The sequence below is a fragment of the Pteropus vampyrus genome, unplaced genomic scaffold (genome assembly GCF_000151845.1).
Source record: "Pteropus vampyrus isolate Shadow unplaced genomic scaffold, Pvam_2.0 Scaffold104, whole genome shotgun sequence".
In the NCBI taxonomy this organism is placed as follows: Eukaryota; Metazoa; Chordata; class Mammalia; order Chiroptera; family Pteropodidae; genus Pteropus; species Pteropus vampyrus.
Window position 1 is genome coordinate 1,566,428 of NW_011888885.1, and position 18,031 is coordinate 1,584,458.

The 18,031-nt window shown below is 44.7% G+C and overlaps 1 protein-coding gene across 3 annotated transcripts in view; it reads right to left on the minus strand.

Annotated features, from left to right (window-relative positions):
- Window positions 1-645: 645 nt before the first annotated feature.
- The window catches only part of HLF (HLF, PAR bZIP transcription factor), a 57,189-nt gene continuing 39,803 nt past the window's right edge, over window positions 646-18,031 (minus strand). The window contains exons 3-7 of one of the 3 annotated variants that reach the window (XR_002781531.1): window positions 15,441-15,661; window positions 10,370-10,560; window positions 5,252-5,503; window positions 2,138-2,340; window positions 646-906 (exon numbers count right to left, since the gene is read on the minus strand). Coding sequence is in view for 2 of the 3 variants with exons in the window: in XM_011365011.2 (XP_011363313.1) it covers window positions 10,342-10,560; window positions 15,441-15,661 (440 nt within the window). In the remaining variant the exon portion in view is untranslated. Of the gene's footprint in view, window positions 907-2,137; window positions 2,341-5,251; window positions 5,504-7,669; window positions 10,561-15,440; window positions 15,662-18,031 lie in introns of those variants that run through there. The other 2 variants (XM_011365012.2, XM_011365011.2) reach the window with 2 other exon arrangements.

Below are 18,031 nucleotides of genomic sequence, written 5' to 3' on the forward strand. Positions count from 1 at the left end.
CTTCCTTTCCTCTGTACAACGCGATTATTTTCAGTAACAATTGTAAATTGAAACAATGCCCAGAATACCATGAAATTTTTCTTCTCTTGAATATCATATACATAACCATATTTGTAACAAAAATTAAATCAAGGGAAAAAGTAGTAGATTAATACTTTTTAATTATATGAATGTATTTTCTTTTAAAAAAAATGCACACTTGCACATTGGCCTGTTGGAATAATGAACGATATTACAGATTCTATGTTTGTGCCTTGACTTCTGTAAATCTGTCAATGACTGTTTTTTCATATTCATGTTTAGTAGACAATACAGCTGAATTTGTCAAGCTATCTTCACTCATAAGTGATCAAATAATTTTTTTCTTAATTTTAATGTTGAAATTTTCTTTCACGCAAATCGACAGGTTTACAAGTAGGAATTTTAATATCTACGTGAGGGCAACTTCGGCAGAGAGCCATAAAATACCCCATTTCTCAATAAATTCCAGAAATTGCAATACTGACCATGTCTGTTTCCCTTCAGGATCTGTTGTAGCAGCTTGCCAAAATCTTCACAGTTGAAAATGTCTATTAAAACACTTTCAGCAGAAAATTCATTGTATTTCTATCATATTGGAAAAATTTTCAAATTTTTTTCTTGTGCAAAAATAGGGGCAATACCTGAATAACAGATATTCCCATTGATATAACATTGATATCACCATTTTTAAATCCCTTTAGACAGTGTACCCCCTTATTACCTACCCAGAGCTGATCTGTTCTGCCACCCAGCCCTTGGTACGCATATGCCCATGGATGGTTTCTGGAGGAGGTGAGCGTCATTGTTCAGGGGAAGGATATCTGTGGGGTGGCAGGCTGCATTGAATGTGTTCTAAGATTAGGTCCTTTCTTTGCGTTTTAGTCTCTGCAAAAAGAACACGAAAATACAAAAACACATTAAAGAGTAAAGATCACACTGAATTACGTAGTTAGGATTAGTTTCAGTTGCCGTCCGTTATGTGCCTCAAAGATGCTGACATCTTTGTGGAGGGGCTATGTTGTAAACACATGTGTCTAAACCACATTGTAGGAAGTGGGCCATCATGGAGAGGGACAGATGGAGAGCTCGTGTCAGAAGTGGGGTGAGGTTAGAAGGAGGGAGTGACTGCTTCCAGCCAGGGGACTGGAGATGATTTAATGGGAAAAATGACATTTCAATTTGTCTTGAAGAATAGGTAGAATTTGGATCCTTGGATTTTTGAAGACTATACTTAGCCCTAGAAGACAGTGGATTGAGGGGATGAGGTTCTTCCAGCCTCCATTTCCGCATTTGCAAAAGAATCAGAGCATCTTTGTACTTTGGGTCCACATGGGAACCAGCAAAAGAGGAGATAGGGTGCTCTATGAAACGGAGCACAGCCCAGGGGTACGGGTGGGATTGCTGGAAGGGTATTTAGCTGTGTGGGACATTCAGCAAATCACTTTCCTTCTCTAGACCACAATGTTCTCATCTGAAAAATCAAATGATTTACCAGATGAAATATCTTCAAGGCATCCGCTGACTCAAACGTATTGTGTGATCCTAAAAGTGCCTTGGGGCAGATTTCTGAGAATGGGAACTGGGCTTCCTGCTCAGACAGGCACTTTGGTGAATGGGGATCGAGAGAGTCAACTGTGGTGTTTTACAAGGTCACAGCCAGGCTGTCAGGAAGTCTGGGTTTTACCTATTCCGTCCACCTGCCTTGGACCTTGAATCTCCATCTCTACTTCCCCTCTAGGCATTCCCACCTCTCACCCCCATCCACTCGCTCACATTCCCCCTCCACCTCCACCACCACCACCACTACCACACCCCCTAGAAAAGAAAGAAGAGAGAGAGAGGGAGGGGGTGGGGAGAAGGAGAGAGAGAGACAGAGACAGAGAGAGAAGGAGAGAGAGAGAGAGAGAAGGAGGGAGAGAGGGAGAAATATGACCATCTCAGTTCACAGATAGCTCAAGTCCAATCTTCCCACTGAGCACTGTGAGACCAAGGGGACATCTCATCTCCTTTCTGCTTACCCACCCCTATCTCCTTCTCTTTCAAATTATTTTTCCTCTATTTTTCAGATTCATCATCATTCAAAAGAAAGAAAGTCACTTTGGTCTTTTAAGGATACCTTTTCATGAAGCTCTGTGTGTGTCTGCTTTCCTCTGTAGTTTTGGGGAGGCCGCAGGGGGCTTGGGGGGCGCTGAAAGAAGGGTGAAGGGGTTTCTGCAATGCTGCTCAGGTAGGAGGTGGGATGCGATTGAGACAGGGAGGGGCGTCTCCGGGCTGTCACAGGAGCTTTGTCAAGGGACATTCATTTTCTGGCCTTCAAAGCTATGAACAGAAAAGTTAGAAAAAGGAGAGTAAGGTTATAGGTGGGGAACATTCGTTTTAGGAAAGGCAATTCTATCTTCAATGAAATCAATTACGCCCTGGCTTCTCACTCACAAATCCTAATCTTTGATCTCTGAGGTGGTGGGTAGAAGAGCAGCAGGGCCCAGGCTGGGGAGTCAGCACCCTGTCAGAGGCAATTATTGTCGCAAATTTATTCAAAACTCATTAGGTATAGCTGAGGAAGTTGGGGTATGTTTGCAGGGCGTTGAGGAGACACGCGGGATGGGCTGGGGTCAGCGCACACCCCTTAGGGAACGTAGGGTTGTCGAGACACGCTCTGCGGCACAGCCCCTCACCCCCTTCCTCTCCGAGCTTGGACGAGGCTTGCCTCAGTTTCCTTATGTATTCTGCCCTGAGCACCTCACAGGGTTGCTGAAAGGGCCCGAATGAGAAACAGACGAGGGGACGTTCAGCTGTGTCCCATGGACGACGAGAACCGCGGTCCTCCCTGGAGAGCACGCTCCTCCTGTGAGAAGCTCGTGAGAGGACCCCCTCTTTTCTTTCCTTCCTTTCACCTGCTTCTCAAGTCCCAGGAGGCTGCCAAGAGAATGGACAGCCTTGACTCCTAGACAAGAAACCTGGCTCGTAGCTGGACCTTGTGACCCATGCTGGAAGCACATCATATCTACTCCCCGGGAAAAGTGCACCGCTCCCGATTGGCTGGGGACTGTAGGTTCATGCCGAAGGCCACAGCTTGGGTTCTTCACATCCCGGGACTCATTTTCAGTAGTGGCTTCAGAATTTCTAGGTAGAAGTGGCTTAGGGGCTGCAATCTCTTTGGGGAGTGGAGGTGCAGCTAGGAGAACTTGAAGCCGTGTTAATAAAACAAACATCCTGTCCAGAAGGAAAAGGAATGGGTTTGGAAAGCTGCTGACACACTTCTTACCCTTGTCATCGATGGCGTGGGCTTGGGCCGGGTCTACAGGTGGTTAGCGGGAGCAGATATACCATGGGGGAGACTGAGGCAGGCCTGAAGGCAGAAGCTTTAGGAAGACCCAGAACTTCTCATCTCTGTGAACACGGGCTTCTCTTGCGCTGCAAGTGTCAGCTTTTCAGTACCATCCAGTACATTCTTAAAGGTCTCCAAAATTCCAGCATCAAAGGCAACATGGTTGGCTCAAAATTGGTAATGCTTCATGAATTTTATGTTTATAAAATCGACCTCAGAAACACATTTGGCTCATGAAGTGGGTCATACTCTCCCCTCTGGTTACTCATTCATAAAACAGATATGTTGCCAAAACCCAGCAGTTACTCTTGAAGCAAATATTTGTATAATAAAAATGCATCCACTGAAATACACAACGCATGGTCTGACTCTATTATAACACATTACTAGTGAAATCAAATCAAGCAATATTTATTAATAATTACTATTATTATTATGAAAAGCAAATATTTGTTGAATGCCTATTATACCCTGGGCATTCGTCTAAGTGTTTTACATGTGTGTTCTCACTTGATCCTAACAACAACCCTATAAGGAGAGTATTACTATGCCCATTTTACAGATAAAACTCAGGGTAATTTGGTGACTTTTCTGTGGCCACCCAGACGGTGAGTAATAGAGCTGGGATTCAAGTCCAGGTTTGCCCGTGCCAGGCTCACCCTCCTAGCCACAGTAATTACCTTTTGCTTTTGCTGAGCACCTAATTTATATAGGAAGCCATGGAGTGGAGTGGTTTAACACACAAACTCGGGAACAAGGCTTTGTGCCTGGGTTTAAACTGTGCTTTCTTCATTTCCATGAGCCTGTTTTCTTCATCTGCAAAACAGGAATAATAACAGTATCTATTTCATAGTGTTGAGAATTAAATGAGATGTAGCAGATACAGGGTTTAGGATTCAGTGTTAGCTTTTTCTATTATTTCTAGGCATTGTGCCAGGCTTTGCAGGATGAAAAGAAGTCAGAGAGGGAGCTTTGGACCTAAGTCCTCACTGACTCAAAGCCTGGAGCAGCAGAGGAAGCATACTACCTTCTTCACTCAGGCCTTTCTCCTCCAAAAGATCCTTTTGATTTATTACCAAGAAGCCATCTACCGACCACAAAGGCAAAATTTCAATAATTCTCACCCAGTTCCTGGCTAAAGATGCCCAAAGCGACTTCTAAGCCGATAATTTTCAAAGGGGGAATTGAATTCACATGCTTTGAAGAGAGAGACTTAATGATTGGGCCCATTTGTTATGTTTTAAACATACATGGACGAGCCATCACACAGGCAGCATGTGACGGGCCCTGGGGACTGACGGCTTGTGAGTGACTGGGTGTCTGTCGACACAGATTGTCTTCATATCGGTTCCTGCCATCTTAGAGTCCAGGCAGGCATTTCCTCTTGGAGATTTGAAGATGCCAAATATAAAATCGGTTGCCCAAAAGAGGGTCTTAAAGTCATCGTACATATTCTTCAGAGTGGGGAGAAGGTGATGATGAAAATAGAGCTGAATCTTGACGTGTAGCTGCTCAGTCTAAACTGGAAGGTGCCATCAAGTGGGTGGATGCTCACTGAGCTGTGTATGAAGCTATGCTCTATTAGGGACGTCATAGCATGAAACCACATCTATGTTAGAGCACCACTCCTTCCCACACCACCAGCCACCTGCTCCTTCTGAGCAGAACTGTTCTCTGTCCTCTGTGAAGGAACAAATGGTCTGAAATATTGAACTGGAAAAAGTGCTCCAGGCACACATTCTCCTTCCCGGGCTCCTATGGCAGGATTTATGATGGGCCAGAGCCTATGCATTTGTTATGTCATTAGTTCTCCCCACAACCCTCAGAGGTGGAGATGACACTCCCATTTCACAGATGAGATTTAGGTTCAAAAATGCTTAGTAGCTGCTCAAGGTCACATACCTGCTAAGTGACAGATTTGAATCATTGAGATCCACACCACAGAGCCCCCTTCTCTTGTGCCAGAGATGCTGAGTTCCTTGGCGAGGTCTGTGGCCCATGCAATGCCAGTGTTTCGAACTCCCCAGGTGACTCTCCTGGGCTGCCTGGGCTGGGAACCACCATATTACATCAGCCTTCTTATCAATCGGGGACTTTTAATTCCATCTTGCATCACAGATTCCTTTGAGGGCTGGGGGAAGCTATGGATCGCCTCTACAAAAAAATAAATATGGTTATACGCAAAAATTGCATCCGTTTCAGGTTATTATGGAAGTTTTGAAGCTTCTATGTGGACCCCCCAAGGGTCATGAACTCATCCTAAGAGTCTATAAGTCCATGGCTCCAAATACTTGGCCTCACACGGAGTTAGCTGGGAGCCTTTAAATAATTCAGATTTCCAGGCCCCCATGCCAGATCTACTGATCACTGGATCTGTTCACCCATAATATGTTCCTTGATGATTCTTATATATCCAGTCAGAAAACAGTCTTTGGATTGGTTTTTGGAAACCACTCTAAATGATGCCTACTCAATGGATCAGAATTCATTTGTCACCTCTACCTGTATGATGTTAGGTAAGCTTCTATTTTCTTAGACTTCCCAAACCTATTTTCTCTTTTGTAAAATGGGATAACAATTGTCCCTACCTCATAGCATTGATATGGGATTAGATAAAATATTCCATATCTTTAGCACAATGTCTGGCAGATAAATGTTTATTTATCGCCACATAGTGTTATTTTTATCATCTAGGTAACTAATCTCTGTAAATGGTCTCTCGGTGATAGAATTGGGAACAGAATCTAATTTCTAGCAGACTGTCAACAAAAATACATGGGAAAAAAGGAAAAAAAATCAAAGTTTATTAAACATTAAGAATAACAGGTAAAAGTTTGCATTCAACAGCATAAACACCACCAATATCATGGTACACAAACTGACCTCACGAGAACTTGTGCCTGTTGAACAGATGCAATCTTTGTGGTATTGCCAGAAGGGTAATGGTAGATTATTGTTGTTTGGTAAGGTGCTCCAAAATTAAAGATTTCATGTCTACACACACACACACACACATACACACACACACACACACCCCTACATACATTTGGTCTTCTGCAAAATGTACTGACTTTAGTTGCCAAGTCTAATTTATTAAGATCTAGGCTAATGCTTTGTTCACTTTTTAAATGACACTATTAATTGTGGAGAAAACCTGGAGACCTTGGCCTCCCCAGTGGGGGCTCCTAGGCAGGGAGCTGGCAGACTGCGAGCACAAGGTGTCACTGAGGGCAGAACGTGCAGTGTTGTCACCTGCACCTTGCTGACACCGGCTTACATCCGGGCCTCCACGCCCACGCAGGCAAGCAGGCCATGCCAGCCTGCCTTGGGATTGCTCGGGATTAACTCTGATAAAGTTTGAGTCTTCCTAAAAGGAACATTAGGGAAAATTTAGATAAACTACTGGAAAAAGCAAGGTATAACTTTGCATTGTGTGGAATGTCTGTTGTTTTACCCTGGGACAGTGGTGGGGGGACGGGGAGGGAGGAGGAGAGTTAGAAATCCACTTAAAATTCCTGACTCTTCCAAAAACAGACCCGAGACCTTTTAAACAAACACTTAGAATTATTTTGAGCTCCCGTATAAAACCAGTGAGTTGAAAGGAAGCTTCGGGTTATCCACTACAGCTTCCTACCCACCCAATGCCTGAACCCCATCTGCACTCTCCTCAAAAAGTCCTCCTGCTTTAAGGGCCGGTTTTGCACATGCCTGTCCTACTTGCAGATGCAAGGCCTATTGCAATCTTGCCCAAAGTGGGGTTTCAATGGTCAAAAAGTGGCAACTTTCTCAAGAGAAGGAAGTGATCACTTAAAGCCCTCCCATTCCCTATCTACCTCTGCAAGGTAGCATGAATGGAAGGGTATAGGCTGATCGATTCTTGCCTTTCTTTGAAAGTCTAGTAAAAAGAAATGATGTCATGACCTTGATGAAGTCCTGGGCCACTCATTCCGAATCATGTCTAAATGATGTTGGTATGATTTGGATTCATTTTTAATGGCCCAGTAATTAATCTCTGAAAGATGTATATGATGAAGAGGTGAAAAATGACAACGGGACTCTCATAATAGCTGCGGCCTAGAGAACTCATTTGACCCTGGTTGATCCAAGTCATTCCAAATCAGGTCATGGCCTCCCACGCCACTTAGCAGAACGACTCTATTTACCAGTTAACTGCCCTGGACAAAAGGCTGCGAGTCCAGGAGTGAGGGCTCGAGTGCGTGTGGGGACGATGACCTACATATAAGGCACCTATACAGACTCCAATTTTTTAAATTTCAAGACGAGGTAGGTTCCTGAAACCTCTCCTGGCACACAAAACAGTAAGTTTTATTATGATCCTTTTATTTCTTCTGAAAACATTTGTGATGCTCATTCGATACAAACAACCTAACTCCAAGAAAGACCGGTGCTCAAATACAGGTTTTTCAGCTATCATTTTATACTTCAGTGAATTTGGATGGTCCACGGTACAATCCCTTCAACACTTCTCCACTCCATACATCATTTGTCTCTGCTTTAGTGAACACTGCCGTCTAACGATTCTGCTGCAATTAGCCTCTTTACTGATAAAAAGACCAATTCTGTGTCCACTAGTGTCTCTTACTGAATTCAGTTCTGCTTGAGATTGTCAAAGGTTCTGTTTATTAGTTGTTTACCTTAACAATGTATTTCAATTTCGATACTCTTCCATCTCCCACTGTAATCTGTAGCTTGGGACAAAATGGATACCTAGTAGGAACAGCCTACTAGTCAGCTTTCCCAAGACTATAAAACTATGAGAGAACTGCTGATGGTTTGACAAAGAGACCACCAGGTTACTAAAGAATTAGATAACTCTGGAGGCAGGAAACTAGAAAATCCCATTGATGAAAAGGTATTTTAATCTGGCACAAAATGTTTCTTTGTGATAACAGCAGAATCTTTTGACATCACACAACTTAGTGAAACAGGAGAACAATCTTTAAAGTCAAAACATCCATCAAATTATAAACCATACACATAGCACCGATATTGACTGTATACTGCCTAAGATGCACGTGCCCACGGAGAAGAACAGAATTGTTTGGGGTGTTTGCAATGATATTCCATTCCAGGAACTCATAATTTTGAAGTGAACATTTTTGTGGCAGATGCTTTTCCTGAAAAACACTGTATCATCCAATAAATATTTGACTAACATCCATTTTGTGCTTTTGGGTGACGTTAACTGACTTCTTTCTGAGACCTAATAAGAAACAAGAAAGCTTCTTATTTATTTTAGAGCGGGATTCATCACAGCAAGCCTCGAAACTGTCATAAAACTTTTAAAGCAGAAAACATGCTGATGTATCAGTGATAGGCTTCAAATATTAAAGACTTCAAACGCCCCAAGCACTTCTTCTCTGTACAACATTGATGAATATATATCTTTGCTATATAATTTTAAAACATGGAATAGTTTTCCTTTTCTCTTTGCTATATATAATATATGTCTTCCAAAATACATTGTCAGTATTTATATCTGAAAAATACTGTACAAAAAAGAACTTCCTATAATTACTCTGTATAAACATTAAACAATTTAATAATCTCTCCTTTTGGTCAATAGTAAACATTTAAATTGATTGGATTAACCGCAGTCTGTGACAATGCCATCCCCCTTCTGAGATACACCAGTGTCTTTTACATTCATTTTCAGAAGTCCACTTTATAAAAGCACATCCGTTCAAAAGCAAACAGAGAATAAGAAACACGAGCTCCAGAATTATTAATTTATGAAGCATTCAAAAATGACACCACTAGGAAAAAAGGTCTCACAAAACATCAACTCATTAACTTAATCAACTGATTTTTAAAAACAGCAAGGTATAATTCACAAAAATATATATATTACAAAAAATGGGGCAAACTGAATCTTAAGTAATTGAATTGCTTTGAATATCAAGAGGGATATGGAAAAAGTTAACTAGAAAAATTGGGAGTGGGTTATAGGAGAGGGGAGAGAACAAACCAAATGTATCAATGTCAAAAGCTATTCCAAGACGCCTTTTTTTTTTTTTTTTTTTTTGGCTGTATACTGATAAATTAACCCCTCCTTCTTAGACCTGGCATTTCCCTCCGCTTCCCTGTCCTGGGGATGTTCTGGCATGCTCGAATGCATTACTGTAATTTTTGTTTTTTTTTTTTTTAAAGGATGAAATTCTTAGGTAGGGTAAATATCCTACGTCCACTAGTAATACTCAAGCAGCATGCTCTAGCGTACAATAGGATTATTGCTTTAGGTACAGACAGTGCAAAAACACACTCTGTGTTCTATAATAGTACTCTTACTTATCTGGGGTTGGTAGAATTAAAAGGAAACTTAGTCGATAGCAGTAAGTAAATACGGGATCTAATAAATCTAAACAGCACTTTAAATTTGAAGACGATCATCACCCAAACTGAAAGTATGAGGAAAGCAACCTATAACTGGATAGAGCTGCGGTGTAGTGCTAGGTAATTTTGTGCACCTTATTAGCACGGTTACTTACAGATTAAACAGAAACAAAAGCTTGTCGTCTTGAAAACTGAGATCTACCGTTTTATCAGGGCCCTTGTCAGTGACTCCAAGCAGAGGGTCCTGGAAGAGTGGGTAAGAGCGAACACGCAGCAACACCGAAACGGCAGGAGCAGGGGAGAAGGGAGGGTCAGGAAAACCCACGAGAGGGCTCCACAGTCCAGTAAAAACATGGCACCTTTCTTTTTCGGAACTAAAAGAGGGTGAGAGGGACATCTGAAAATAGCAAGTGCAAAGAAAGGGACGCGCGCGCACGCGCGCACGCACACCGCTGACCGCACACGGGAGCACAAGCGCAGGCGTGCGCGCACATACACACCGACACGCGGGGCGGTTGTGCCGGTGCCTCTGGTAAAGTGCTGATGTCAGGAAGGTTGGTTCGGGTGTGGTGCGATCAGACAGGAAACAAAGTGTCCATCTAGTCAAAGGCCAGCCCCTCCCCCCAAATGCCATCGTCCTACAGGGGCCCGTGCCTGGCCTCGTACTTGGCGAGTATGTTCTTGCACTTGCCCAGCTCCTTCCGCAGGTCGGCCACCTCCTGGCGGAGGGCCGAGTTCTCCTTCTCCAGGAACGAAGCCCGGATGGCGATCTGGTTCTCCTTCAGGCGCCGGGCGTCGCGCGAGCGCTTCGCTGCCATGTTGTTCTTTCTGCGCCTTGCCCAGTACTTGTCATCCTGCTCATTAGTTACAGAAGGAAAAAGAAACAAGATATTAGATTTCAGCAGAGCGCAGTGTCAGCCAGGGGCACCGGCAGGCCTCCGGGTTGTGCCGAGGCACCAGCCCGGGTGGCTTAACGTGCGCCTCCTCCCTTGACAGTCTCTGCGGGGCTGCGAGGAGGGTCCGTGGGCCATGGCTTCCTTCTTGGGGCAGGGACCAACCTGCCACACACGCTCCTACGCTCTTTGCCCAGCAGGGTATGTGTCCCACGAGGAGAGATCCATCGGAGGCAGAGTGAAAGCAAGCAGCTCACCGCACGCCCTAAATCACATTCCGAATTTCTCTACTCTTTTTGTTGAAAAATTTTATTTTATGAACCCTTCTCTTCCATGGGCACTCATGTGCTTTTTGGTGTAAGTTAATGCTATGTTGTTAGAAGGAAACCTGGTAATATCTATCGACTATTGAAATGCACATACCATTGATCTAGCAAGTCCACTTCTAGGATCTCATCCTATAGGCATCTTCATGTTTGTGCCCACAGACACGGGCATTGAAAAAAAGGGGAAACAATAATTATCAATAGGAGATTGAAACTGCATTATGATGGAGAATACTCTGCAGCTGTTAATGACCCAGCCGAACCAGAAAGATATCCATGATATACCGCTACGTGGGCAGAAACAGTGGTGATCTGCAGATAAATATGTATGGCCTCGCCCCGCTTTGGTTAAAAAAAATCATAATATCATGTATTCGTAGACAGAAGCCCAGGAGAATTTATGCCAAGCTAAGTATGAGTGGTGCCTTCAGAAGGGGAATTAGAGGAGGGTGGCCAAGGAGAGAGGTAGGACCTTTCACCCTTTATTTTATATCCTTAACTATTAGAATGTTACGTAATGGGCATGTACACTTTGGTAATTCAAAACAGAAAGTAAAAAATAGACTTCTACCTGCCACTGATCAATACACTCATATTGATGGTAGCATTTAAACCACCTACTGTAATTTCCTGTTTAACTGTTCTCTAGGCCTTAATTAGCTTGAGTAATGTTTGTTTAACTATAGTCAACAAGAAAGCAATCCTTTCCCCCCACTGCTGCTCCCCCTGACAAAAGAAGGGAGAACCTTCCAAGGAAGACTAAGAAATGCAAACCTTCTTCTACACCCTCCTAATTGATTTATGGTGCCACCTGGTGCATGTTGTCGCCCCTCCTGTTTTTTTATTTAACAACTTGCAACAGCAAATCCCTTAATCCTAGCAAGCCAAATACCTGCGGTGACATGCCGCCCAGAATAAGTGGGTGAGGCCAGTTCAGTCCTCCCCCAGGATTCCAAGGGGGCAGTTAGCACTGGAAGAGGTCATACGGGTTGGGGTCAAGGCTGCAAGCCAGGTCCAAGGTCAGTGGTCCACCCCCATATCTGCCCATAACCTTCGGCAGACAGGTGCCCTGCACGAAGACAGAAAGCGTGAGATGGGAAGCGTGTCTGCCGCTCACGAGCTGGGACTGTTATTTATAAAGCGCTTTCAGCTTTCTGTACGTTTCACAATAATATATAACAAAGTGAAAAAAAAATGATCTTTATAATAGCGGGTACCGGAATTCTTCTTAGAGCAAGCCTGGGGCAGGTGTGCAATGGCGGTTGGTGGGGTTTGTTGTTTGTGCTTCCGAAAGGGAGCTACAGGAAGGGAAGAGAGGCTAGGTAGCTGGACAAGAGCAGCCGGGAGACGCTAGGGGAATGAAAGATTTCACAGGGGTGTATGGGCCCCAAGGGTTATTAACAACAGTGAAGGAGGCCTCGGTTCTGATGGAAGTTGTGTTACTTTGATGTAGCTCCAATCCCGCCTCCTTGGTAGTGCCAGTATATCTACATGCTTGTCAACGTTCCTGGCAGTGTGGTTTCCAAGATCACGCGGAAGAGGGGCTGACTTAGGGTGTATCAGAACCTGCGCTGAGGGGGACGGGAGCTGGAGAGGTGAAGGGGTACAAGAGAACAAGTCCCTGGGAAACTGTAGAAGCTGTGTGCATGGCAGGGAGACGGATGGGGACAGACCGCCACAGGCCATGGCCTTGGTGGTTGGCGACCAGGTCTTAAGGACCAGGAAGTCAGTCACCAGCTGGTGACCTCAGGGTAACAACCACTTTTCTGTCTCTCAGCTTTTCTCACTTCTCAGGTGTTTTCATTTCCTAGCCTGACCTGTCCACACATGCAGGTTAGTTAGGAAAGGTGTGGGATGGGGACCACCTTAGGTGAGGATCGGGGAGGAGCTGGGAACAGGAATGGAGCAGAAGACACAGAAGGCAGGAATGATGGAAGGAGGACCGTCCTGGCCGAGAAAAACTGGCTTGATGCCCTTTGTTGTCACAGAATGGCTAGGGGGAGGGGAAAGCAGGATACTGAGTGGGGCTGACAAATTTGGCACTACATCCCTGCCCCCTTCTCTGACTCGCAGGTGCAGATGCCATCTGGCTGCCCAGTTACCCCCCCGCCCAGCAAGGGTCCCCTCAGTGCAGTCCCATCACCTTTCCGAGGGCCTCATGTTTGATGCTTCCTCCCCACAGCAGCCCTCTCCTGACAGGTCAATATCCCTTTTTCTCACCAGACTGGAAGCTCCTGGAAGGTAGGAACAATGTCGGTACTGGCTCACCTTGCGATCCCCAGCCCCTGATACAGGGCTTGGAACACGGCAGCATTTAAAAAATATTTATCAAGTGATTGATTGGACGTTGAAAAGTATTAAGACATCAAAGTAATTAAACTGATTCTCAGCTAGGAATCCCAGTATGCCACTCCTTAATTTTCCCAGGGGATGCATGCTAACTCAAACGATTGGCTCAAGGGAGGAAGTTCAGTTAGCTGTGGAGAAGCCCATTTATCAGTGGGGGCCGTTTCACTCAGTTGGTTTGCCCATCCAATGCTGGGGCCCACAAACACCTCTGCCACCCGCCCCAGCTCAGTCCTTCTGCAAGGAGAAATATGTTACAGCTCTGCCTCTTGCTTCACATGAGTTCATGGCCTGTGGCCTGAGGCTTCACCCACAACTGAAGAAATCCAAGGACAAATGGCGGGAGAATGTTCCTGCCTACTCCCGACCTGCCGTGTGAAAAGGTCAGGCCTGGCCACAACAGTAGTAACATGCATAATTCCAGCACAGACATTTTTCAGGTGGCCTCTTTGTTGCCAAGGTTACCTGAGTTATTAAGTAAGCTTGCTCTCCGCTTTGAACTTATAAATTTGGAGACCCTGTGAAGGTCTGGCTGGAAGTTATAGCTATTACTCATCAGCACCCTTTCAACCTATTCTCCATTCAAAAGGAAATCCATGCTGTATGTGCTCCTCAGTTTAGTACAGAGGCGAGTTCTCAAATCCACACAGAACTGGACGGCTAAGAACACAAGATCAGGAAAACGGCCCCGCTGAAAGCTGATACCTAATCGCCCAGGACCCAATCCCATGGCGCCCCCTGCATGCCCAGTCTTAGGCTAAAAATCAACACCCTGACTAGTTTAGATTTTTCTGGTGGTTTATTCTGCACTTTCCTCTTTTGATTCTCAGGGTGACAGCTACTGGTTTGTCACCCGTGAGCCCCTGTTGTAGCCCTTTGGAAGGGCCAACATGCTGCAATGACCTTGCTGGAAGCTATAAGACTTGGGGACTAGGCTAGGCCTTACCGTACCTAGCAGTGTTCACCTTCTTTCACCTTTCTGCTTCTCTGTTTCTTCCACTGCAAAATGATAACTTGGTCTAATGAATCTCTGAGGTCCCTTTTGGCCCTGACATTTGACAATTCTGCATCACTCAAGATAATCACAGGTATGTGGATGACAGCAGTGATTTAAATCTGCCAGGTACGTTTGCTCTTTCTAGATGCGAAAAACTGAGGCAACTGGTCTCAATCGGCTCCAGGACAATGTCTCAAAGATCCGTTTTCTCGGCCTAGGAATGACTTTCTATTTAAACCATATTTAGGTTTAAGAAATGCGGTTCAGAAATTAGAAAAGGGCTACTCATGCCTGGTTCCAGTGCCTTGAATGTATATAATCAAATCTCCATTGTCCATAAGACTGAAAGAAGCATAAATACAGAACATTCTAAGCAACCACTAAACAAAAGTGGTTCTCATCTGGTATTAGTGGACATCATTTAGGAAAGAATTCCCTTTCCAAAGTTTCATAAATGTGTCAAAATAGTTTAAAGTTATACCTGATTTCCTAAGGGAAATCTATGTTCCTTTATAAAGAAAGTATTCCTTCAACACAAGAGAAAAAAACAACAACCTGGAATTAACCTTTTGTTGAGACATTCGAGTGATCATTACTTGAGCTACACAGAGTGAACACTGCACATAAATAGTATCAGGGAACCCACCAGCTTCCTTAACAAAATCCCACTGTGGTCATCCAAGGGTGACAATGTAGAGAGAGGTCCTGTCTCCAGCTGTTATTCCCTGAGGCCTTCAGGGAAAAGGCAGCAATTGACTATCAATAAATCCCCCAAAGAAAGGGACCCCTTGGAAGGCTGTGAGGTCGAGATGCCCTTCCCAGGTAATTTTCTTTCTCTTTCCAACCCTGAAAGATTTTGGTTTGATTTTATTAGACCGTCCTGGGTTTCCTTGCAGATAGTAGGGTGTTTGCCTCCTTCATGGGCTGCAAATCACTCTAACATTTTATTGCTTCTCCTTATTTCTGTGTATTATCAGGACATGAAAGGCATGTTTCAGAAGACACCCATTAGAAGAAGCAACTTGCCTGGAGCCACACTCCAAGAAACAGGATCAAGGATCACGGAGTCTTTCGTTCACTAGTTTGTGTGATCTTCCTGGGGCCACCCTTTTAATTTGCCTCTTGATCTTCCCACTCTCTATCTTCCCAAAGCCTGATTACCAGTTCCAATTTACCTTCAGATCATCAGGGATGAAGACTTTGCGAGCTTTCTTAATCATGGGTTGCGGTTTCAGTTCTTCCTCAGAGAACTTGCGTTTGCGAGGGTCAAACATTTCCTGACCAGGGATGCTGGAGAGGGCAAGATCTGCCGGGTCTGGCTCATACCCCACCGGGACCTGGATGGTGTCAGGATCAATGGGACTCGGTGTATTGCGGTTTGCTGGCAACAGCTGACCTGGAACAACATAGGAGTTTTAATTCACGAACACCCTAGGGAGACCCAGTAGACACTACTCGATGATGCTCCAGGATGAGTGGCAAGAGTCTTCAAGTTATTTTCTATCTGCCCCCGGCACTGTTTATCTTATCCATCCTCACCATGTTCCTGAGAACACAGCAGACTGAGTATGACTTTACTGGTGTCTGATCAGACACGACAAAGACCCACACCCATGTAGTCACGAACTAAGCTAAAAACTACCTGCATTCATTCTTTTCTATAACACATTCATGGAGCACCAACTACGTGCCAGGCACTCTGCAAGGTGCAATGGGTAGAAATACATGATTTTAACCTTTAAGATGTTTTCCAGGCTGGTCAGGGAATCAGACCAACAACTAGCCAGTGAGGATATAGTAAAGGTGCCGGGATGGAAGTAAACCCAGCTTCTAGAGTGTGGGGGAACAGCACATAACGCAGAGGAGGTTAGGGAACATTTCCTAGAGATGACGCTTGGTGTAGCTGTATCTTGAGACAAACGGCAATTACCAGGCACACATACAAGACAGAGGACTGCATTTTTTGAGGAGCCGCAGGTAGTCTGGGCGGCTGTAGCACTGAATCAGAGCACAAGATGGAGGGGAGAGGGGTGTACGTGTAAGAGATGTGGTCGGGAAGGTGGGCGGTGGAGATATGATAACAGACCCTGGGCGTCAGGGAAGGTTTCTGAGCGCTGAAGCAACAAGCAGAGCTGAAGTCTGGGGAAGGAGACCCAGGTGGTGTGAGTGACACACTGAAGGGGACAAGACTGGATGAGGGCGGACAGCTCCCAGGCTGCTGTGATAACCCACGCACGCATGGAGACTGGCATTGGGGACAGGGGGAAGGGGGTCGGTTTAAAGAGATATTGAACAAATTAGAAAGGACATAATGGAGACAATCTAACTTCCACTTGAGAGTTCTACAGGCTAAACCACTGAAATGCACAAACGTCCATAGAACAACAGGTTTACTGCATTTTGTAATACGTCTACCTGGTGAAAGCGAACTTAATAACAAACCATGATGTTTAGGTAGGGAGCTCTGAATCTTGACTTCTAGTTTCATCTAAATTTTACAGTCACCCCTTTCACACCCAGGGGATAAATGAGCCGACATGGCTCAGCTCCATGTGGCCCATCTCCTCTTTCTCACTGCCAATGGCTGGACAATATGTATATCCTGTAGGGTTCATTAAAACCTATCCTAGGTTGAAGCATGAAGTCGATGGCTCAAATTCTAGCTAAACTGTGAAACCACGCTCTTCTATTTTCTGGCAGGGCCTGGTGGGGAGCTTGCAAAATGAATGTTTTGGGTGACCTTTTATGTCCCCACTCTGCTTTGAGTTCTCTTTGTCTCTTGCTTGCCAAAGAGGAAGAGATGGGCCCCCGAGGCATTGGCAGAGGACAGAGATTTCTCATTAGCCAAGCTGCAGCTCAGCTCCAGCTTCTAGAGACTGCTGAGTTCTGTATCGGATGGTGTCAAGCTGGATTTGATCCTGTGCCTCTTGACATTGCCTCAGAAAATGAACCATATCTGAGTCAAACGGGGATTTTATTTTCTTTTTAGAAACTGTTTGAATTTAATAACAAAGCTAGCTACCCAATGCCCATCACCTCTCTCTACTCGACTTTCCCCCAACACACACACACACACAGGCACATGCAGCTACTCTTTGGAAGTATCTTTTAATTAATATTCCCCAAATATAATTGCTCCAAGTTACTTCAAGTTCCTCCTTAGTACTTCAGTCTTCTGTTCATCATGCTACGTTAAAATGTTTTCCTTTACTGATTTACAAATGTTTTTAAGTTTCTCACACACACACACACACACACACACACACACACACGCATGCGCGTGCAAGCGCTCACCACCCTCCTCTACCAGACGTCATGGTCTTCCATGTTTTATCTATTTCAGCTCCACCCCACTCCACACTGTGGGAATTCAGCTTCTACAAGGAGTACTCTCACTTCGTGGTGGCCATCTATGACACTGGGCTCTGACATTCATTCACGGACGTTCTAAGGGTAACACTTCACATTTAGGCAGAGCCTTCCTTGGCATGCTTTCTCTCTGGCCTCTTCTTCCCATGGAAGTAGGTCACCCTACCTGCAGAATGGAGAAAATCTAGCTGGACCCCAGACGAGGTCAACGGTTTCTCCAGCGTCAACCTGCAAATGGCAAAAATCCCGAGAAACAGCCAGGTCTCCCTTCCCCGCAAAGCCACTGTCATGCCACCTTGTTGATCTACATTTTCTACTGATTAACTCCGCTGGATTCTTTTTTTTTTTTTTCCTCTTTACTTCAAAATGTCAAGTGTCACTGGGAAAAGAGAAGGAG